The sequence below is a fragment of the Balearica regulorum genome, chromosome 1, assembly GCF_011004875.1.
Source record: "Balearica regulorum gibbericeps isolate bBalReg1 chromosome 1, bBalReg1.pri, whole genome shotgun sequence".
In the NCBI taxonomy this organism is placed as follows: Eukaryota; Metazoa; Chordata; class Aves; order Gruiformes; family Gruidae; genus Balearica; species Balearica regulorum.
The window spans coordinates 211,538,547-211,555,451 of NC_046184.1; the positions used below are offsets into that span (position 1 = coordinate 211,538,547).

General features: G+C 37.1%; 1 protein-coding gene across 21 annotated transcripts in view; it reads right to left on the minus strand.

Moving 5' to 3' along the window:
* Window positions 1-16,905, minus strand: part of DLG2 (discs large MAGUK scaffold protein 2) — a 1,060,789-nt gene that overhangs the window by 635,464 nt on the left and 408,420 nt on the right. For 10 of the 21 annotated variants that reach the window (XM_075742480.1, XM_075742449.1, XM_075742465.1 and 7 more), the window contains one exon: window positions 15,814-15,894. The exons of the other annotated variants lie outside the window; for them this stretch is intronic. In XM_075742480.1, coding sequence (XP_075598595.1) covers window positions 15,814-15,894 — 81 coding nt within the window. The remainder of the gene's footprint in view (window positions 1-15,813; window positions 15,895-16,905) is intronic. 21 annotated transcript variants of the gene reach the window in all.

Below are 16,905 nucleotides of genomic sequence, written 5' to 3' on the forward strand. Positions count from 1 at the left end.
TTAGCTGGGCGATAGTGCAAACCTACTACAAAGCTGTGCTGTACATGGCGTTGTCCTCCTCTTTGGCTTTGGCACAGTCACACGGTTCCTTCCACGTCACAGCTGGGGATGGGATATTTAACACCATACTATTTTCTGAATATTATTTTTAAAGACAAATAAAATACTCTTTATAAAAACTAATAAGGCAACGTGTACAGAAATAGAGATGCAGCATTCCCTAAGTAAATATTGAAGTCTGTGCAATTTTCTACCGACTTTTTGGAACAACCAAAGTCAGCACATTAATACAAGATGAAAACAAATGACCAGACTAGAATTAGTCATCAATTGGAAGTCCTTAATCTCTGTCTACATAGTAAAGTATGAAAATCTCAAGCTTTGTGACAGCAATGACTAATTTTAAGTGAACAGTTTATGGCTAAACTAGCAAAGCTGCAGTATTCAGCAACACTCCGCTGAACCTAATTTAGGGCACCTTGTAAAATTTGTGCTTATCCCACAAAGCTATTTCTATTTCCTTCACATCAAATACCCAAGGACCCATAAAAATATTGCTTTTAACTGTGGGACCCTCCTACATGTATAAATATGTTTGTCACCTGGTAAGTCTGGATTTAAAGCCAAAGGTTCATAAAATTAAATTGGATTAAAACTAAATTCCCTTTTAAGAGAATGAGACACCACTTGCCCAAAGCCTAAATCTCTTTACTTTTCATCATGATGAGCTGTAAGAAAACTGAGACACAGACTTCACAATGTGTCTCCTACAAGCAGGTTTTCATATTTAACCAGTTATTGTCACCCTTTATTCCCTCGAGACAGCTGATTTGACATTCCTGGTACCCCAGCACCCACACAGGCTGTAGGCACTTAAAAGCTTAAATTGCAGCACAATAGGTAACTCCCTCTTAACTTTGTCTCTTCATATTTCTCACTATGGTAAGAAAAGCATCCACATTCCCTTGCTTAAAAAACCCCAGCAAACACGTAAGAAATACAAAAACACAAAGATGACCGATTAGAAAATATATGTCTTCTTTATGAAGTTGACTCACTTTTTTGCCAAGTTATTTCTTAATCTCCCTCCTCTGAACTACATACCTTGTTATGCCATTAGATCTCCAGACGCCCTAGGCATGGACACACACACATATATATATGTAGCACACTATATATAGCACACTATATATAGCACAATGCATATTTATGGTACTCAGTCACAATAAACAACTGGTTTGTGTACGCACGATGTCATTTTGTGCTCAGAAATTCACAAATATCCTGGAAAGACGAAGAGGTCTCACAATGATTAGGACTGTTGGTCAACAGCCACATTTAGCTAAGCATCTTTCAAGAAAGCGCACGATCATTTTCTCTTCCACCTGGAAGTGGACTGTGAGTTTTGTTTAGCCTAAGACTGACAGCTCAAGTAATCTTGACTGTCACACCTTTATCCATCATCTCCATTTCCATTTAACTCTTCATTTGATTTCAGATTCTCAGTTCTGTAAATGAAGTGCTTACAGTGGCAGAAAAATTCTGTAATATAAGCTTGTAATAAGGATGTATGACAAGCTCAAGACAAATGTTTCAGGCATCAGATTAGATGATTTACATTAGTTAGGTTCTAATAAGATCAAGTCTTTAACCACTTAGTTTGCCAGTTTCAAATGCACAAAACTGGTTATTGGATAAAGTTTAGGTCACAGCGTCACAGTTTTCAACATAGATTTTCTTTTTTTTTTTTTTTTTTTTAACAGAAATCTCATCAGTAAAAGGCTCTGAGCTATTCTGCATTATTTCTCCTTTCATCAGGTGACTGTCTCAAGTAAAGACAGTAGAGGACTGAACCCCAAATTTGCCCTCTCCCAACAGAATAAATATGCTGAACTAAGCAACTCCTTTACCACCATGAGGTTATATACTGATTTGTCTTATAGAAACAGCCAATCTCTGTGTACTCAACAAAAAGAGACAGCTTAACTTAGGAGTGTCTCTGAACCACGCTCTGCAAGCCTGTGAGGATACATATTTCTCTCCACTCCTAAGAACTTTGGCCTGATATTGCACATGGAAAGTCACAGGCACCTGCATCTAAAAGCCAAAGAAAAAAAAAGGGGAAAAAAACCCCCAAATAACTGATCAAATTATTCGAGCAAATAATTTAGCTGGTTTGTGAATATATTATGCAGCTATAAACCCTTTGGTTTTAATACGGAATATTCCAGCCCATTCAATCACACCAAATGCAAGAAATTCTGGTGCTATTTATGTGACATCTCTTAACTTCCTACTAATGCCTGCAGGACAGTATACTATGGAGCATTATTCCAAAGCTGTGTTTTATTTTAAATATTTGCCTTACAAGCCAAATGCTAAATGATAGACCTTCAAGCTATTCTATCCTAGAGTTTGTTTTTAAAAGTTAAAACATATTTATTTGTAGCAATCTAAGAATATATTGCAATAGCCTGTTTCCTTACATTTGGCATAGCCTGGGCACTGAAACCAGTCCCACTGAAAAGAAAAAAGTTGATGTCAAGGGCATGAGTTCTCATGTACTCTTAAAGATAGGAATTAGATCAGTTTTGAGTTCTTCAATCCACTGTTACAAAGAACCACAGAGAGTTGCTCGGATAATGAATTATTTGGCTTATTTAACCGCAATATCAGATGCCTGGTCATGTTTATCATTAGACGGCAATCTGTTTTATGAGATCGGAAAATTCATAGAACAGCAGAAACAGTAAAAATGTCCAGTATATTGATTTTTCAGAAACAGTCCCTTTGCAAGAACCTGTTGAGCCTCCACTTATAAAGCCTACTTTTTATCCTGAGTAATTCATTATTTGAAAAAACATCAAACAAAGAATATTAAAAAAGACCAACAAAACTAGTTACATCATATGAAGACAGATCTACAGGTAGGATAAATTATACAACACACACAACTCCAGGGCACAGAAAATTTCTGCTTGCCTAATACCCTAAACATTAAGCCAGGATAAAAATATATATGTTTTGCTGCAGATTATGGGGCCTCTTTGTGCCATATCACCCAATTAATTTCTAGGACAAAAATAGCAGTGTGTTTATGAACAATAGCTCAATGTAACTTAAGTTTTATTTTCATAGTCTTTTTAATATTAACTGATTCTGAAGTCATGGGTCTCAAATACCACCACAACTGCAAAGAAACTATTATGATTTTATACACAGTTGCCATGTAAAGTCCTGTTTTTCAGATAACCTGATAGATAATATAGATAGATAATATAATAATATAGACTATCACTTTACTAGATAATATAATACTTGACTTTTCAAACTTGCATTTTATGTGAATTTGCTGGTGTCATCTGCTCTAAGACAATAACAAAACTCAGTCCACCTCTTTCTCTAGAGTTTTTCCCATGTTAAAGAATAAAAACTACTCTATGGATTTAGATGTGGCTCAGTCTTAGCCTTGCTGCAGATTATTGTTGCATTTATATGAAATATAGTCAACATAAAACTAAGAAAGCAAGAGAAAAGGAACTTTAAATAGTTAACGTTATATATCCTCTAGTCAGTTACCAGCAGACACCCATTCCACAGGAAATTTATTAATAGTTTTTTCTTCTTCCTTTCCCTCCATATCCATATATTTCTTTGTCACATTTTTCAGATTTACTCTTCCCCATACAGTGCCTCTCTCTAGGGCCTTTTAACTTATGCCTCTATAATTTTTCATCAATCTCTCCGTATTGTCTTCTGCCCCAATATACCCATTGTCACTCTCTCATCCCAAGTCATCTTCTTTGCCAACAGACATACAGATCAGGGAAAAAAAAGTTGGCAGCGCTATCAGAAAGCTAAGCTAAGAAGAGAGGTTTCACTCTTTAAGATCATCTACTCATTCAAAAAGTACCTCCCAGCAGCCGAAGCAGGCAAATGCTGACATTCATAGAACAATTTTGGAATTTGCTCAGCAATTACCTAAACTGCTGTATTATTGGAAGAAGGGCAGCAAATATTAAATCCTCAAAAGATTAAAAAAACCCAAATATCTTGACTCAGGACTCAAGAAGTCATCTGGTGGTTTCAAAAGTCATAGGAAGGGTTTTATACTCTGTAAATATAGGTAAAATTTCTACCTGCTGATACCAGACTCCAACCAAATTACAGTTCTCCTTTCCTTCCATTACACAGGAAGAATGAGTAAGATTTAGCCATTTATTACAGATCTAGCTTTTTTCCTCATTGCTGCTTGAAATGGCCTTGTGAAAACCCTGTTAATATATCTGCAGAAGAAATGAAAAATAGTTATTGACAGAAGTATGAGAACTTAAAAAATATGTGGCTAGCACTTAACCCCTGAGTTTCTGGCTGGTGCACCACCTCTGGGCCTGGGGAGCACAACCATAAGGTTGTGTTGCAGAGGTAAAAATAGTGTTAAATTCTTCAGAATGGTCAGGCAAGAAGTTTTATCCCTTTTGTCCCAAAGCATCTGGTAGAATAAGATCATGTGAAAACGCCCTTGTAGACTCTTCCAGTATGTACTTTTGGACCCCTTCTGTAAGTGAACACCTACTCTTTTTGCATGTTCCAAGGGCTTAGAGCTTTTCCAAAAACAAGAGTAAAACTGGATCTTGTGCAAGTTCAGTTTCTCACCAGGTTCCCAGCAATGGCACTTGAAATCTGACAATGAAACATCCCACAAAGCTGTTTCTTTATCAACCTTCTTTGGAGTAATAATTAATTAAAAGCTATCAGTAGTTGATGCTGTCTTAATATTTTTTGGTACCTCTTCTATCCTACTTCATCTATTTATTTTTTTTTCCTCTAATTAATTTGGAAACTATTTGGGAGAGGGTCTGTCTTTTTGTTCTGTGTTTTTATGGCACTATTGCCTTACACTCTAGTTCTCAGTTTTCACAACAGTTATAAAGATAGCAGGGAAAAAAATCTGTGAAAGAAGGGGTTGATTTTGCACACTTTGTTAGCACTGAGTAATGCAGACCTCCTTAATTGCTTGAAAAAAATAGTTATTTTTTTTACAAGTTCTTGCTCAGATTTTAAGATTTCACAAAAGGATTCATTTACCTGAACTGTAAATGCAGATTATATCAGAAAAGATATTTCATCAAAGTTTACTCCAATTCTTTCATTTTGTTGCATAAATAATACCTGAAAGCGACATCGTTACAATATAAAAAGTTTGTTGTGCAGTTTTGCCATCAGGGACTTGGCAAGATAAGGTGAAGAAATGGCCAAATATTTCAAAGTTACCAGAAAAAAAAACAGCTTAGCACTGCAGGAGTGGAAACGAAACAGAGGAAAGGAAAAGCTGGACTAAACATTACGAGTGACAGATGTGTGGCTAGGAAAGAGGGACTGGGATTTTCAAATCTAAATGTCTATAATGTTAGTTCTTAGTCTACATTTTCATTTTTCAAAATCAATCCCTATTTAATTTCAGTGAAAGTCACAAAATCATAGAATTATAGAATTACAATTTGGCTGGAAGTGACCTATAGTCCAACTCCTTCTCAAAGTAGAACTAACTTCAAAGTTAAAGCAGGTGGCTCAGGGCCTATATTTTTTTGGAAACAATTTCAGGCCCTTATTATTTTAGAAACTTGCAAAGAGGCCTTTGAAAATTTGGGATCCAGAAGTTCTGTGGAGTTTGAGATGAAGGACAATTTAGGCAAAGAAAAATTCTTTTGACAGAACCTCTAAGCACTATTGAAGAATCTGGTCACTGTAAATTTAGTTTAATGAGTTGAATTGCATATTTCTAAAGGGATGGAGACCTTCAGAGATAACCTGAAGGGACAGAAACCCTTTGAATATGGGACAGAAATGAAGAATGAGCTGTGTTTTGTTTGCATCTGTAAGGTTATAAATATGTAACTGTGAGAAGTTTTATCTGTCAAAACAACACCTGCAATTTTCAGATACCCGTGGCCAAAGTGAGCTATAACTGTTCTTAGATAAGGAGAACACGTTACAATTTAATATGCGTGTGGGAAGATGTAAGCCGACTCATTCACTGAAAATTAAAACCTGCAGCAGTACTGAAGGTTTACATAGTAAAGAAGCTATATGTATTCCATCTCTCAACAATATACACTGCTTTGTAGATAACCAAACTATAGTAAAAGTATAATTTTCTTAATTGTCTGGGTTTTCTCTGTTTGAATTAGACAATTGAACTACTTCTTTATTTTTATTAAATAGACTTGGAATAAAGAGTGTGTTTGGCTCCCATTCAGGATGCTGAACATTAAAAGCTATATTAATTGTCTGTGTTTATAGGATTCAACTGCTTCTTGATGTCTGAAATTTCTACAAGCTTTAGCTACAGACTAAACTAAACTCAGTCATTTCTCATTTGTAATGCAATCTGTAACAATGCGGGGGGGGGGGGGGGTTTTAAGCAAGAGCAATCATTTTATTCCCAACAAAATAAAAGTGCTGCTTTTTGTTACCAAGGGTTGGGTGCAAAAATCGTTGTAGAAAAAAGTCTCCCATCGTAGAAGCTGAAGCCAGGTGAGTTAATCAGTTAATTTTTTGTTTTAACCTGGTTTTGTTCTCTAAAAGTCTCCAAATTGTCTACTAATTCCTATATCTCTTTTAAGTACTTGACTAAATAAAGAGTCAGAATAAAAATGGTTTTTATCCAGAGTCTAAGATCAAGAAAAAAATTAAACCAAACATTTTCTTCTCAGAGACATAGTAACTTCATGTAATGAAAAGTTCTACATTTCTCTATTGTACCAGGAAAGAAAAAAGTACAATTTGATATGACATTCCATGAAACACAACTCTCTACTGTAAAGGTATAGTTTTATCATGATCACTTTTACCCTGGGAAATGCTTTTTCAAATAACACACAAAAAAAATTGCACTTGAAGCTGTAAACCTCCTATAAACAGTTTATATAAAAAAATAAAAAGGCTTTGGGCTATTGTATTGGGTTTGTCTGCCAAGGTTTTGGTAGCGGGGGTGGGCTACAGGGGTGGCTTCTGTGAGAAGCTGCTAGAAGCTTCCCCTGTGTCTGACAGAGCCAATGCCAGCCGGCTCCAAGACGGACCCGCTGCTGGCCAAGGCCAAGCCAATCAGCACCTCTGTGATAACAGATTTAAGAAGGAAAACAAACAGAGAGCGCTTTTGCAGCCAGAGAGAGGAGTGAGAAGATGTAAGAAACTCTGCAGACACCAAGGTCAGTGCAGAAGGAGGGGGAGGAGGTGCTCCAGGCACCAGAGCAGAGATCCCCCTGCAGCCCGTGGTGAAGACCATGGTGAAGCAGGCTGTCCCCCTGCAGCCCGTGGAGGAAGGATGAAGGGGTGTAGAGATTCCACCTGCAGCCCGTGGAGGACCCCAGGCCGGAGCAGGTGGAGGCACCTGAAGGAGGCTGTGGCCCCGTGGGAAGCCCACGCTGGAGCAAGCTCCTGGCAGGACCTGTGGCCCCATGGAGAGAGGAGCCCACGCCAGAGCAGGTTTGCTGGCAGGACTTGTGATCCCGTGGGGGACCCCACACTGGAGCAGTCTGTTCCTGAAGGTCTGCACCCCATGGAAGAGACCATGCTGGAGCAGTTTGTGAAGGACTGTAGCCCATGGGAAGGACTCACGCTGGAGAAGGTCGTGAAGGACTGTCTCCCGTGAGAGGAACCCCACGTTGGAGCAGGGGAATGATGAGAGGAGTCCTCCCCCTGAGGATGAAGAAGCGGCAGAAACACCGTGTGATGAACTGACCGTAACCCCCATTCCCCGTCCCCCTGTGCCGCTGAGGGGGGCGGAGGTTGAAGCCGGGAGTGAAGTAGAGCCCAGGAAGATGGGAGGGGTGGGGGGAGGTGTTTTAAGATTTGATTTTATTTCTCATTCCTCTACTCTGTTTTGCTTAGTAATAAATCAGATGAATTTCCTCTCTAAGTTCAGTCTGTTTTGCTCGTGACGATAATTAGAATGATCTCTCCCTATCCTTATCTTGACCCATAAGCTTTTCATTGCACCTTTTCTCCCATCTAGTTAAGGATGGACAGTCATAGAGTGGCTCTGGTGGGCACCTGGCCCCCAGCCAGGGTCAACACACCACAGCTATCTACAGAAAGAGCATGTATTACCAATAAAATTAAAGACATTTGTTTATAGAGCTCATATTTTGCAACATTCTTTGTGCTTTTCTGAATTGGTGAAGATTTGCAGTTATGAAGCAAAGAGAAAAATTATTTCAATCCCTCAGTTGGAGATTGAATAAATTAAAAAACTAAGTAGGACAGTTTACTGAGGCAGCAGGCATCAATGTAGAGTAAAGGCAAATAGTACACTTTAAGATATAGTATCCTTCTTTTTCAGAAAGATTTTTCCATTGCAATAACTATTTTACCTTAAGCTACAAGTTGAATTATGACTAATTTCTGAATTTATGCTCAGAGCTAAAAGAATTACGTCAGTCATTCCCAACGGTCAGGGATATTTCAACTTTCTAACTTTCATAAATAATAATATTTTAAAGTATTTAATCAGGATATTGTCTCCAGAAGCAATATAAGCACTTACTTATGTTTCTTAATGGAAAATTACCCTTAGTTGCAAAATTTTGAAAAGATCTGAGGTGGCAGTGAATTCAGATTATGACTTCAGGCTTCTGAAGCTTTCAGAAGCTGAGTTTTTCAGCTCCTTACTGCTGTGTAATGGTGACTTCATGCAATAATTTAAAGATTGTCTAGTAACTGACAACATTACAAAGATTGCTGCTTTTTTTATTCTTGGAAGCACTGGGTCAGTCTTTCAGACTTGGGAAGCACTTGTAGATCTCATGATAGCTAGTTGCTTATCTAGCCTAAGTCGACTTTATCCCTAAGTATTCAAGAAATCCTAGATGTTTCAAGTAGGTAGGTTATAACAGAGCTAATTATACTTTAGCTCCATCCAGAGTAAACCAATATTTAAAAAAATAAATAAAAAAATTATGTCTGTCATGAGGGAAAAAGAAACCTCTCAAGGAAGTTAAGAACAGTCTGACATTATATCTTGACCACAGAAGCTTCTCTATCTGAGAATGGGAATGCAGAGGGTCTATACTTTATGTCTGGCAACTCTTAAGTTTTACTGGCTCAGGATGAGGAATAAATTTCCTCTTCCTTAAGAAGGACTGACTTCTTTACACTAATCTAAGCCATCTTTCATCCAAGTTACCAATATACACTGTTTCCATGAGGTGGATGGTATAGGGACCACAGGACACAGGAATGGATGTGGTATCCCCTGGGAGGAAATACGGAATTTATTCAGCAGTGCAGTGAGGTTAGGGTTTACTCCAGAAACTGGGGTTAGCGGATGGTCAGGACCACACATTTGCTCTACAGAAGGCTATGGGAATTTAAGTTGACCCAAATATTCAGCACTTTTGGCTTCGTTTCTCAAGAATGCAGGACGTGCCTTCAGCAACTGCACAGGTACTTCTTGGAGCCCTCAAAATTTCCAGGGTTTTGTACAGAAGGCACTGTGAGACTGAAACCACCATCATGTCAGGAAACAGTCATATCTGAGCTACCATCCTCAATGGCATATCCTTACCTAATGTGATTTAAAATAACTGAACTAAAACCCCCAAGTTTTTAAAGTTTATATAATGGAAATGACAACTGACCCAGTACCATAGAGTACAATTATAATTAACAGGAGAGTTTTCTGAAAAATTTCTGTGGTGCCTTGGGGAACAATGTAGGTCACAGCATCAATTAAAAGCAGAACAACCTCTTCATTGCCTCTGTAACATTTAACCCCAAATCATTTTGTTGCTGTAAATTAAACAACCCACACAGCATTACATCACAGGAGTGAAAAAAAAATCAAGAATAACTAGTTTAAAAACTCATTTCAAGCTCCAGCACTCACTTTACCCCATATAACAAGGGCAAGCAATACAGAATACTGATATTACTGCTATTTTCCTCAGCTTTGTGGAGCAAAACTACTATCTATATGTTCAGTTTTATTTTACATTATCTGGATATGAATATTAGACCTCTGATGGAAAGTATGTGAGAATTAATTGAGGATTAAAACCAGCAGTTACCTTTGCTGCTGATTGCAAATGAGATGTAAGATTGTTTAAGACTCTAGGGTTCAGTTTTGGTAACTGGAAGCTCTAGTGAACACTCTTCTATGCCGGGAAGTTGAATACAGAAATAAATAATTTCAGATAAAATGTATCTGCAGGGGTCACTGCAGACAGTTTACCTAATTACTTTTCTAATATTATAAGAAATATGAATTATGACTGTTAACAGAAGCCACCCAACAATTTAAATACTTTCATTTTGAAAGAGTTGCCCACAAATAGTGTCCCTTTTTAATACCAATAATTTCCTGTTTCTTAACAACGAAGACAGTTTTCAGCAGCATTCAAGCCAGACAAAAGATCTTTGGTAATAAAGACTCTCAATTGTTGTCTACCTTTGTGTGTGTTCATCTAGAAACAGTGGACAATATTTTAGATTCATTTAAGTCATTTGAAGTTTTATCATTTGCTTGAATGGGAGGGGAAGCAAATTCTTCTGGTCAGCTTGTGGGGTTGGAAGGCCAACTACATAGCGGCGGTAAGCTGCATTGCCTGAGCAGTATCTGACAAAGTCCATGAGAGACACCACAAGGGAACATCAACTGACACCATAAGAAAAGGGAAAATAAATTTATAAAGTGCACCTCAACTCTTCTACTACTCATAAGTAATCATAAATAATAAAAGGCACTGCAGGCAAAATTAGACCTCGCGATACCCATGCAATATTTTCGAAACAAAAATTCTTCACAAAGAAGTGAGTTGATAACTCTATAGGGGTATATAGGCAGCAGCAAAGACTAATTTCGGAAAACTTTGCAGGGGAAAAAGCTAAATAGCTATGCTAGTTAACAAATGTGTTCTCAAGTACACAAAGGAAGTGCATGTGTACGTCAGAGAAATTCCACTTTAATGCAATCATGTTTTGAGACTCAAACTCTGCCTATGTTCTCTACTGCATTTTTCACATTACAGTGAGGAGTACAGGAGCTCAGTTCCCCTTTTCCCAGTTGAAAAGTTAAGATTATGCAAAGAATGTCAACTTCTGAATAACCCTATATCCATCGCTATATCTCAGTGTTAGTGTTAAGGACTGAACTTCCACTGGTGAAAGCTTTCAGCAAATCCAGAAGTTAAAAATGGAGTGACCAAGTTTCAGAGAGTTTATAATCTTGTAAAACAGGAGTCAACAGACATAAACCATTACTCAACAGTTCCACACATTTTGACCAAAGTCTTAGACCCCTCCTTACCTAGCCACTGAATTCTGTTCAGACATTAAGACAGATTTTGCTGATGAATGGAACAAAAACCATGAAGTTTTGTTAGTTTTTTGTGGGTTTGGTGTTTTTTTTTTTTATACTTCTCAATTGAGCAATGGACCATTCCATCCTTGCCTAACTGAAGATGAGAGTCACTTTTTCCCAGTGAATGATTTAAGGTAATTAGAAGCAAAGGTAGGAATAAGTGAAGGTAGTTCATTTTAGGTGCAGTCAAAGCAGGGAGCTAGAAAGGAAATGCTATAATGGGGTGTAGTGGGGATTCAAAACAAAGCTAATTTTAATTATACTTTCTCAAGGGGTTGATCAGTGCACCTACAGACTTGTAGACTAGAGGGTCTCAGTTTCTTCTTACCCCTAAAAGTTCTAAATGTTATTGTATGAGAACATGTCATTCACTGCTCTGAGAATATGTGTAATGGTTGAATAATAATGAATTAGTTATATATAAAATAGATGGGAAAAGTCTAAAGACTTTTCAGGCGGTATGATACTTCTCAAAGCACTTTTCAAAAGAAAGGAAAATGTTATCCCTCTTTCACAATTAAGAAAACAAAGGCAAAGAGAATGCAGCAAGCTGCCCAAGATGACTCAAGAGACTAGTTGCAAAGCCAGGAATTGAAAGAACATATCTTAAGCCTAGAATCTCGTTTTAAAGGCCACCCGATCTTCAACTAGTTATACGAAATATCAGTGAGATGTAGATGGCAGATGGTCACACAACAATGAAACAACATCAAACCCTCTCAACCAAGCCTTACTGTTTTAGTCAAAATTTCACTACTCCAGATTACAAATCAATGAAGGAAAATTAATTCAGAAATCAGTGATCTTGCGAGGATTCAAACTTCATCTTCCACACTTGTAGGCCAGGAGATGGCTGCACTGACCTCTTTATATGATGTGGTGTATTATGGAGTTAAAAAAAAAAAAAAAAGACAAAAAAAGGACATATCTACAACAAAAGCACAATAAAGTGAACCTAAGGACCTCATAACATATTGTGATTTTTTTTTCCCTGGGAAAAAAATAACAGAAGTGTGGATGACAATGAATACAGGTGTAATTTTTTGTGAGAAGCCTCTTCAGGTATGCAGCCAACAGCAATTACTTCTACTGAAATTTCAAAAGGTAGCTTCATGTAGCAAGCCTTTACCTTCTACGTACAGTCTGATTGATTCACGCTTGCATTAAAATGCAAGTTGCAAATCTCAGGCCAAGCAAAATGTAAAATGAGAAAAGCAGTGCTAACATCCATTCATCCGTGGGAAGGAAGTGAAAAGGAAGTAAAAGCTCTCATTAGACCAAGTGATACAGCTCCACATTTTTTCATTTGAACTAGCGACTGGGGAAGAAGGTAATAAATTGCATTAGTTATATGAGTTGAATCTCCCTCAACTATATCATTTAATTCCACATTCCTGTATTGAAAAAGTTTTTGCTGACTGTGCTGGAGCAGAGAACAGGCGCCTAAAAGATTCAGGGTTTAAGGCAGAAAGTATTATTAGATCATTGAGGTTAGCCTAATGTACGGCAGCACATAACACTGACAACAATATCTTTTCTTAAACTAAAGTGTGCGTATCTATTTCAGAAAATCTTCTAATCTGGAAAACATAACGAGATTGAGATCTACCTCTTCCCTTGATAGTTTGCCCTATTTTCTCACAGCTAAAAACAGTTGCCCAGCATTTTTTTGCTTTCACCCTGGTACGCATTCTGCTTTTCTCTGCTACTCTGAAGAATCCTCTTTTTCTCAGTCTCCCCGCAGGAATACACTGTCATTAAGTCATGTCTCTCTGGAAGATATTTTCTCCACTCTAGTCTCTTTTCTCTTTCTTTATATATATTTAATATCTTTTAAAAGTATAGACTCCAAAACTTGGCATAACCTCACTGTTGTTGCACATACAAATAAAACCACCTCCTTATTCTTAACTTTTAGTCTTTTTCTTTTTTTTTTTTCCAAACATTCAAAGTTCATAGTACAAGCCCTGCTGAGTTGTCTATTCTTTCCTCTGGAACCTTCTTAGTGTCACTTATTTCCACTGTAGGGGTCCCCTGCGTGTATGTATGGCTGACACTGCTTCCTTCCTGCTGTGTAAGACTTCTCTTCTAGGGAATAATAATTTTGTTTGAGTGGCCTCTGCTTACCAGGCTAGACCGTAACTGGATGGCTCTGACTGTTGTGCCCTCTTTTGGTGTTCTACTTTTTCTGTATTTGCATCTGCAAATTTTACCATCCAAGAATTCATGCCGCCTTCCATATGATTTATGAAAATATTGAAATATGTTGTCCACATCCAACTCTAAATTGTGGAAGACTGTCCTTCAAAATTTCCATGAAAGGTTCATTTTTCATTGATTAGTACTTTGAGATGTCAGCTAATCAGTCCTTAAGAAACATTATTTTGATAAAGTATACTGTTATTTATTTATACCAGAGACAATGTAAAATTAAACCAAATGCCTTACAAAAGCCTAAACACCACCTAGGACCATTCATCAAGCAAATTCACATTTCACACTGAAGTTTATCTAACATAATTGCTTTGCTTTAAAACTATGCTGGCTATAATTAATTTATTCCTGCCATTAATTTATTTGTATGTTTGCTTTTTTAGCTAAAACCTCATAAATCTTTCCAATATTTTTTTCCAGGGCTGACATATAGCTAACCTGCTCTGCAGCATTATTTTTTTTTTTTTAAAGATAAAAATAATAGCATGATACTCACACTCCATCTCTAGAATTTTAAAAAAATTTCCAACAGATCTATTCAGCCTCCTTTTTTAAGGTTCTTAGGTGAAAGTTATCAAGCAATGAGCTTTCTGATTTACTTATTTTATCACTGGCAGATGTTGTTTAACATGCTTTTAAAGATTCAGTGCTGTTTGCATAGTAGGGACACTGGATCTCCTACCACCATATGGGCTTGTTAAGGAGCAAACAGCACTTCCCTCCTACTGCGTGCCACTCAGTATTGAAGAGGTATGAGTTTTTGTTCATCTTTGTATGAATAAATGACACAATTAAACAGTGATTGACTAGCTTTATTTCTCCTTCTTTTGAGTGCTACAAAAAAGCAGCAAAAATTAGTTATGTGCATCCAAAATAAACTAAGAATTAAGCTTCATTAAACCTTTTTGAAAATCTTAGGAGGCAGAACTTGAGTGTCCAGCTATATATTTGCAAGAGTTCTTATCTATTATACTTGCCACTCAATTCATCCAGGATTGCCACCTTAAGCACCACATGTTTTTGGCCCTTAAATTGAGGAAAATTACCTAGGCATCCTAAGCCATTATAAATTAATGTCCTGCTGGCAGAGAGCTGTGCAAGGGTCACTCAGAATTGTCATCTGCCCTATTTATCCCAGTGTCTTGTTAACTCTGAAATCAAAGGATAGCAATTTGGACATCAACAATATATCACTTTAGACTACTTTTACCAGAAATATCCCATTAGTGTGCATTATCCTGATATCTTAAACTGCCTTCTTTTCCTCCTGAGATTGCAAAGGACTCAGCTGGCAAACAACCAAAATATCAAGTTTCTCACACATCTATTATCATAATGGCAGGAGGTCATACACTGAAAACTGAGAACACAAATGCAACATAAACTAAACTGAATATTTTGATAACAGAAATTTCTGGTGGTTAGTATTCTGGTGCAATAGAGGTACAGGCATTTTTGTTTGATTTGGAGTTTTGTTATAGTACTAGTTTCAATGACAATTCCTCTATCGAAAAATCTCTTTGATAAAAAAAAAACCAACCAAACAAACCACAAACAACTTCAGCAATGTTCTTGTCTGTCAGGCTCCTCAGGTCTGTGATAGGAGCACTATTCACCATAAATACACTTAATCTGCCTGTCCGATATCCCAGATTGGTCCTGTCTGTTACACCTCAGAGATTAACTGGATCTCTGCAAGGCCAACAGAAAATAAAAAGAAATTTCAAAAAGATAAAGGTGAAATTTTCCTGACCACATGAGATATCTAAAGTCTAGATGTTTACGTCTAAGTTACTTGATCATAAAGAGTGTCTAGACAATGGAGAGAGACAATCATTTTCAGGACACAATCCACCTCCCTCTAGAGGAGGCGTCCAAAACAGGTTAGAAGAACTGCGTTCGGGAAGAGTCTCTCCATTGACTACCACGGCAATACCATTGACTTGTTCAGATGTCATAAGTCAGGTAAGGCCAAATTGTTTTCCTAAAAGGCCAAATTTTTTTCCTAATAAACCAAATTGTTTTCAGTTTGATCGGTATGTAGCTGAAGGTTCTTATATGCCACAGCATCTTGGCAATTATTGAAACATTCACACAATTATTTTTTTTAACTCAAAACAGGTGCTTTTGAGTCTAGGGGAACATTGGTGAGAAAAACTGGCAAAACTATGAAGCATCAATCCAGAAACTATTTCCTTTCCTCACTTATTTCTCACAGCTAAATTCACTACTCTCACCTGTGCATTAGTCCATTCCATTTCAGGAAAAGGTCCCAGCTGGAGGCCTCTACCTGTGGGATTTTCTTCCTCTTGGCCTTTCTGGAAGTACATAGAGACATCTACTCAGGACACGTTCCAAACTCAGATTTTTCATTGTGTTTGCATATGGTTGTGTGGTTTTGCTTCCCAGGTTGTTTTTTGGGGGGCTGGGGGCTCATTTTTGCTATAACTGCTTTGGGAAATAATCTGGCATGCCATTTATTCCCTTCAAGCTGTAAATTGGTGTGAATACATGCTGAATTGCCCAGAGGCTTTTTAACGAAAATGAAAGGGCATTATATTATATAATATTTAAAATGTGAGCGCATAAATATCTATGGAATAGCTATTTATCCTTCAAGGAATAACAAGCAAGGGACATATATTTTACATGAATTAACACTGTACTACTATGTTTCAGTTTATTTTTAGTATGCAACATCTACCAATCTCAAGTAATTATTAGCAAATCAAGGCTATAAGGAATAAATAGTCTCTTGACAGTCCACCTCTTTCTAGCTAAAATTAGGAATAACCCCGTTACTTCTCAATTTTAAAACCCACTCTAATTATCACTATGAAATTGTGAAGTTTTAACAGTAGCAGATTATACATTTGCTTTTAATGAACACCAGACTTCATTTTTTGTGAAACGAAAAATCTGCAATGAATTCAGGCTCTTGCCTAGGCATGAGTCAATGCCGTTGTAGAAAACATATGGGTTCTTAACAAACAACGGAGACTTCTGCCGCAAGGTTTTTGTTAATAGCAAAACTACTATGTCTGTAGCTATGCATCCAATAGCTTTTTTAACAGAATGTTTAATACCTAAGGTACTGAAAAGCATTTTTACAAAGTCCGTATTTGTTATGATATTTATGTAATATGCTGACCCTCACCTTGTACTATGTTACTTTAGAGACTTTTTGTTTCTATATTACTAAAGAATACAACTTTTTAAAAACAAAAAGGATAAAACATCAGCACTTTTTCACTCTCACCTGCAAGATTAAGTCTTTTTTTACCAGCAAGCATAAAAGACTTGGCTAACAAGTCATTCAGGAAAATCTT